The sequence below is a fragment of the Bacillus rossius genome, chromosome 5 (genome assembly GCF_032445375.1).
Source record: "Bacillus rossius redtenbacheri isolate Brsri chromosome 5, Brsri_v3, whole genome shotgun sequence".
Lineage (NCBI taxonomy): Eukaryota > Metazoa > Arthropoda > Insecta > Phasmatodea > Bacillidae > Bacillus > Bacillus rossius.
Genome location: NC_086333.1, coordinates 79844042 through 79851110, shown reverse-complemented (window position 1 = coordinate 79851110; position 7069 = coordinate 79844042). Strand labels below are relative to the sequence as shown.

Genomic DNA, 7069 nt, shown 5'->3' with positions numbered 1-7069 from the left:
AGACTCGATTATCTTCCTCTATTTGGTATTAATCAGATCTAATTTAGAATATAGCTCCTTTATCTGGAATGACATCAAGATGGCTAACATTGGAAAAATAGAAAGTGTATAAAATAAAGTGATTCGACCAGTTATTTCAAAGAATTTCTCGCCCTTAAATCTAACTCCACTTGTAGACTACAGAGCCTGTTTAGACTCAATCTTTGTTCATAATTATTGTTATAATTGTAAAATAAAATGCAATAATCATCTTGACAATACCACCTTGAGAATTTCCCAAAGCAATTTTCATTTATATTCAACATTGTGTACTCTATAATAAAAATGATATCATTTATAGAATTATTTTCAACTTTAATAAGCTTAATATGAAATCTAATACCTAGTTTTAAACTCACGTAACATTTTAATTGGAACATATTTTAACTCATTTCTTTCGTGCTTTAAATTAATTTGTATGTACCATTGTACTTTGATATATTCTTTATAGTATTTCTATAACTGCAGCATATATGTAATACTTTCTTGTATCTCTTAATGATTTATTGTAGTTTTTACTTTTAATATGGGCTTTAATGTTATTATGTGTGTCAGTGTGTTTGTTGATGTCTGTCGATGTCACTGCAGACGTGTGGCACGCACTGCTTACATGTGTTGGCCAAATCACAGCAGTGCCTGTTGCGGTCCTTTGCTTCAGATTTTTTTTTTTGCTCTGTGAAAATGTGTATGCAAGTATTTCAAATGGTGATTTATTTTACTAGATAGCATGTACCTATATAAATTTTTTTTTTTTTTTTCAATACTAAACACCTAAAGTTTAAAAAAAATTGTTTATCATTTTTATTGAATGAAACAAAAATAAGTTGTTAAACGTAAAGCACAAAAATTTTGTTGTGAAATTCAGTTACAAATTAACTAATCACATTAAATTAATAGATTTGATAAATGTCTCATTATCGTGGACTGCTGCCAGGTTGAGCTCTGGCGCGGGAGTTGTGGTTGTCTGTCGAACTGCTGGCTGGTGGTGAGTGGCCAGAAGGTGGCTTGTGAGGGCCGCTGTCACGCCCGGCGGACACTTGTCGAGGAAGGACTCCACCAGGCCCTTGGCGGTCAGCGGGTACACCTTGACGTTGATGCCCTCGGGCATGCCCTCCGTCGCGGGGTACGCCGGCTTCTGCAGGTCGGGTTCCGACCGGGCGGAGGGCGTCGACGGCTCGGAGACCTCGTCCGTCTCTGTGGACGAGGACTCGACCGATGCCTCCGGCGCCACCTGGACGAGCAGCTGGAAGCGACTCCCCACGGCTTCCTCCCCGTACTCGAGCACGCGCTCCATGAGCTCCAGCGCGACGCCCCGGCCCCCGTACAGGTCCTGGGCGCTGGCCGCCGGCAGCAGCGGGTGGTACGGCCGGGCGTCGAAGGAGTTTACGATCACCTCGTCTTCTTCTGGCTCCGTCTCCGCCTTCTCCTTCGCCACCGCCTTCGCCACCTGGAAGAACATTTCATTGTTTGACAGCACCGGCGTGGGGGGAGGCGCCTGTTTTTCGTCGCTCGGGCCTGCGTCCACAGTTCCTCCATCTAGCATCGGTCCATTCTCAATCATGTCTCCGTCTTCCTCTTCAATTTCTGCTTCATCGTTTCTTTCATTCGCTTCATTTTGTTCGCTAGTTAAATTATTCTGGTCTTCTGGCTTCTTTTCCTCTGTATGGTTTTCATTTACTACAGAATCATTTTCCTTTTCTTCCACTTCTTTGAATTCATTTTGTTGACCCAGAAGTGGGTCTGACTTCTTTTCCTCTGTATGGTTTTCATTTACTACAGAATCATTTTCCTTTTCTTCCACTTCTTTGAATTCATTTTGTTGACCCAGAAGTGGGTCTGACTTCTTTTCCTCTGTATGGTTTTCATTTACTACAGAATCATTTTCCTTTTCTTCCACTTCTTTTAATTCATTGTGTTGACCCACAGGTGGGTCTGGCAAGCCGTGTGTGTCCTGTGGTACGGGGCTCGGACTCTCGGTACCAGCGACAGACCTGTCAGCTGCTGTTTCCTCTGCACTGGGGCCTTTCTTCCTTCTGGAGGCTTGCAGCGAGTCTCCTGCATTGCCTGCCGGGCCTCTCGCCACCTTTCCCGTGACCCACTGGTTGTCCTGGGGGCTATGCTTAGCGGGAGCCGGGTCCTCGGTCGGCTGCGGTTCTCCGTGCTCGACGTGCAACGTGTTGCTGTGCAAAAACATCCTGACGGGCGCGCTGTGTGTTTCCGCTGTCAGCACGTCCCACCGGCCCAAGGGATACCGCCCCTCCTCCGGGACCACGGAGTAGCGATCGTACAGCTTTCTGGCCGAAGTCACGTCCGCAGTGCACTTGAAGATGTGCAGCTTCCTCACAAAATCACCTACTGCTCTTCTGCCGGCTGTAAGGATTTTCGTCCTGTCGACGTGGATGGTGATTCTCTTACCGTACTCTGGCTCGCTGATGTGTACCACTCGTTCTTCTGCTTCCAGTAACACTCGGAGGATCACGAAATTGGCCTGAGCCTTCGGGTCGAACCATTGCTTGTTGGGAGCATCGTATCCGTGCAGTGACGTAGCGACGGACGAGTAGACTTGCCAGAGCCAAATGGCGTAAATAATATCCTCAAATTCTTCTTCAGGCACGTCAAAGAGACTCATGACTTCTGTGTAAGAAGATAGATACAGAGCTATGCAAAGTGCCCTACATTCCTCTAATGTCTCACTTAGCTCACCAAACTTGTTAAAGAATGTTTCATTTCCTTCATACCACGTGCGTATTTTGTCCTTCAAAATGGGATGTCTCATCCTTCTGACTGGAAAATTAAAATTATTCCCTTCCCTACGGAACAGTTTGCCACAGCCCAGACCCATCACAAGTTTCAAGCCGAGATGAATTTTGTGTGCAGTGTTTGCATACTTCCATAAAATATCAACATCATTTTGTTGCAGAAATGCTTCTTCAATGTTGATGTTATCATTGAAGATCAAATTACAAAACACTACATTCTTAAATCCCTCTGCAGAACGGATTTCCTCGTACACTGGAACATTCTTTAAAGCAGGAACTGTATGACCACAAAACATGACAAGGTCAGCTGTGATAAGTTTTGGAGTTACAAAATTTTCCATCTCATATTCTTTACCCCATGGAAGGAGATGAATCAGTGTGCCTGCAGATGTCAAAAAGTTTTTATAAAATTGAAACACGTCAGAGTTCAACAATCCAACAAAGCCTTGAAATTCAGCAAAACCTTTAACTGGATTCCGGAGTAGTTCGATAAATCCTAAATACCATTCTGCGTACTGGCTGTCCGTGTTCATCCACAGGCTCGATCCTTCCCGATGGTCAGCCGCCACGCCAGTCATGAAGGATGCTATGTAGCGGTCGATTATATCTTTCTCCAAATCATCTGCGGTGTATAACTTTGCTGTAGTGAGGCTCCTTATCACTTCTTTCAAGATGAAAGAATAATCACCTTTGGTAACTTTGAAGAAACACATTTCAGGCCCCAACACATACCCTGCGTCTTCTTCTTCTACGACAGAAGCCAGCTTGATATCAAACGTAGCTCCTTGCCGCATCAAGGATTTGGTGAAACGTGCGTTCCAGACAGGGATGTTCTCACTCACGAGGTACTGTCTCACGAGTCGGGCATCCTCTTGCTCGCCCGGATTCGTCAGGTGCGTCGCCGTGCTGGGGCTTTCCGCGTACATGGGGATCACGACGCGTTTCCACAGCGCGTTCATGAGCTCGTTTTCACTGCTCCACGCGAGGCTCGACTCCATTATGGTGAACAGCGTGTACTGGGGCAAGCGAGGGAAAAACTTCTGAGATTCGTAACGATTCCCACGCACGCTGAAAAACCTGGCCGCGTAGAAAACGAGAGCGCCGAAGTCGACCTGTGAGACGCCGTTTTCCTCGGACGACGTTTCGAGCTCTGAAAGGCTTTGAGGCGTGAACAGCTTTAGGAGGAAGAGCAGTATGTCCGGAGACTCGGCGGACGTCTGGAAGAAAATGATCAAGCTGCCGCACCAACACGCATCTGTGATGTAGTGGTAGAAGAACTGCAGTGTCTCTGGCAAGGCTGAGAACTGCAGTGAGCTGTCCACCTTCGTGAAGCGGTACAATTCCTCCCCGATGGAGACGGTCACATCTGTCGGAGGCTCCTCTTCCACTGAAACTTCATCATCAGACTCAGAGTACGATGGCTCGGCATCTTCCTTGTCAGCCATCGCAGTGCAGTGGCCAACAAACTTACTGCAGTTACTTTCACTACACTTAGTTCAGCTGTATCTATCTATCTATCTCCTTGCTGGTGAACACACCACAGGTACACTGTTATGATATTTGCAGTGTGTGTAAATATACTGTGTGTTGTAAAAGTTGCTAAAAATATAAACCGAATGTTGAATGTTAAATTTTAAAAAACAAAAGAAGTCTGCAAATACCTAAGATATAGAGGTAACTGCGAGGCACCTATTCTATAATTTATTTGTGTTATATAACAAAACACCAGCATGTTGTCGCTCAAGTAAGGGACCACATGCAGCAGAACAGCCTACTTAAATGTAGTGTGTGATTGTGTGTGTATTCTGTTGTCCATGTCATTTCATTCTGTTGTCATGTTATTTTGTTTTCAGATTGTATTCAGATATGAGTTTCACAGTTTAGGTGCTGGATACAGTATACAAAATTTAAAAGTGTGCAGTGGTATTTTTTTTTTCTCTCTTTTACAGGATTAATTTAGAATAAGTTAAAATGGAAAGAAAGTAAATACTGCTTGTTATGCCCATGGAAATAAAAACAAAATTAGTTACACATTTTTAGTTTAGTTGAATGCATATTAACTATAGCAGTGTAGTTTATTGAATTGCCATCACTTCCAGTGGATCTATTTTAAGTTGGTACTTGGTTGTAAAAGGATATTGGTCAATTCATGCTGGACAATTACACAATGACAAATTAAACCAAATAATTATCTTCTAATTTGTCATCCTGCTACATGCTTCAATTCATTGGTCAGCAATCACTACATGAATAAAACATACTGAACACTGAAACTTGCAATGACATTTTTATTTTGCTGTAGTTTCCAACATGCAAGTTCATACTGTATACAATACAATAAAAGGCTGACAATTTGGTACTATATGGGATTAATATTGGGGAAGGTTAGGAGCAGGTGAAAAAAAAAATTGTGCCTTTAGTATACCGGTACATAAGCATGGAAGTAGTATAATTTTACTTACCAGCATGCAACCTAAAAATTTCTGGATTTAAATTTATGAGCCAAATAGGTGACAGCAGTGATGGCCAATTTGTGATTTTATGTCCAATCATAGATAAGTCAGGGCTCACTCTTACAAGTATTGTAATATGTTACAGTTTGTATGAACGGTGGTCGTGTTTTAGCCTTTCACCCTGAAAACAGAGGGATTGCTGTCAAATTGCTGCAGCCCCTGACTAGCTCACTAGGTTCGTAGGCTGTAAATTACTGAACAAGAAAACTAGGTGTTTTAAAGTTGCGCTCCCTGCACAGCATATTTTACTGATCCCTGCTTGATTTATTATTGGAAGACCTGGAAATGACAATAGCTATTTTAAAAACACATAGTTTTATTGACACGTAGCACGAAACAGATAGGGCCAATGCCATACATTGCATTGCTGGTTCTTAAAATGTAATCGCACGTCACACTAGTTTTCACGTGGATGGGAGCTTGCCACACTGACCAATCCAGCAACAGATGCCACTCCGCAAAGCATGTCGAGTCAGCTAACATTGCTTGAGTTAAGCAGAGTACCGCATGAAGAACTGTGCACGTACTTGCAACAGGGGGAGGTGCGTCTGGAACGTATGGAATATTGGCCAATAAATGGGCGAAGCGGACCAGTGAACTAGTGATGACGGCGTTCAATGGCCGGGAGTCCACGTAAAACTATAGGGATTTGTCCTTGGAAGCAAGCACTATGTTTTACAGGCTTTTGGAGAATTTAATCAACCCAATCTGCAGCATTTCAGGCACTTATTTGCAGATTATGCGCTGTTTGTGGAACCAATAGCCTCATGGAGGCTCTTTAATGAGCTCATCACTAGTGTTTGGGATATAGTGTTCGGCTACCGTCGTGCACCTTATAAGGAGTCTGCTACCACGAGTACATATTTCCTCACCTGCAGCACTTTATTTACGTAGCTTTGTAACACTGTGAGGATGTCGTGTCAGAGGTCCAGGATTGGATGCTTGTCCCATGGCATACGCAATAAATGGCTCAATCTGTCTAACGTAAATGTGGGTGGATTCCATTTAATTGTGAACTGGTTAGATTAGCCGAATCCAATCAACGTCACATAAATAAAATTGTCGCTAGGAGTAGCTTGATCAGGGTACCTTGTAATTTCAATAGGTTAAGTTTCCTGGTAAGTAAGAAATTATATTTTGAATTAGGAGAAATGGGGTTGAGCACCAGCCGATGTAATTAATAAAATAATAATAGCTGCTCTCTGCTCAGTCGAAAGGGCATGGGATTTCTCAGGACGAAAACAGATACCAAAAAGAAGTTGTCAGAATATATTATATCCTTGTACACAAAAGACCTAACCCTTGATGTGCGCCTCCGAGATTTCGATCACAGAATTGCAAAACACCTGGAGACTTAGCATTCGATTTAATGAGGACACAAATATTAAACATTGACGTCGTCCGACCGAAGGCCACCCTAAAGCCCGACCTGCAACCGCCAGTATTCGGCCCCGCTAACGGAACGCGCCCCTAGCCATGGCCCACCCGAGTCAGGCGAGCCACCAGCAGACAAGGTAGAACCCAGCCCCATAATAAACAGACCGACATTACAGTCGACCACTTTGATAAAACACACACCGAATATAAACAACACGTATAATTTAAACGTTCGCTTAATGAAAGTGCGACATAGGAGTGCCCGGGCACTCACGTGTGAAAATGTGTCGATACGTGTGTAAGTGTTCCCATGGCGGCCTTCTGCCTAGATTAGTTAAGTATTTCATGTGACATAATTATTACCCCCCACCGGAGCAGTCC

At 43.6% G+C, this 7069-nt stretch overlaps 2 protein-coding genes across 2 annotated transcripts; both read right to left on the bottom strand.

Annotated features, from left to right (window-relative positions):
* Positions 1-539: 539 nt before the first annotated feature.
* LOC134532095 (uncharacterized) lies at positions 540-6733 on the bottom strand. Its single transcript, XM_063368349.1, has 2 exons — positions 6612-6733; positions 540-1486 (listed from the first exon to the last, which is right to left on the bottom strand). Exon 2 carries the CDS (start codon positions 1331-1333, stop codon positions 920-922), a length of 414 nt encoding a protein of 137 aa, XP_063224419.1. The 5' UTR covers positions 1334-1486; positions 6612-6733; the 3' UTR covers positions 540-919.
* LOC134532310 (dipeptidyl peptidase 3-like) lies at positions 1429-6618 on the bottom strand. Its single transcript, XM_063368729.1, has 3 exons — positions 6184-6618; positions 1487-5432; positions 1429-1443 (listed from the first exon to the last, which is right to left on the bottom strand). The coding sequence occupies exons 2-3, from the start codon at positions 4241-4243 to the stop codon at positions 1429-1431; spliced, it is 2772 nt and encodes a 923-aa protein (XP_063224799.1). The 5' UTR covers positions 4244-5432; positions 6184-6618.
* Positions 6734-7069: the final 336 nt, after the last annotated feature.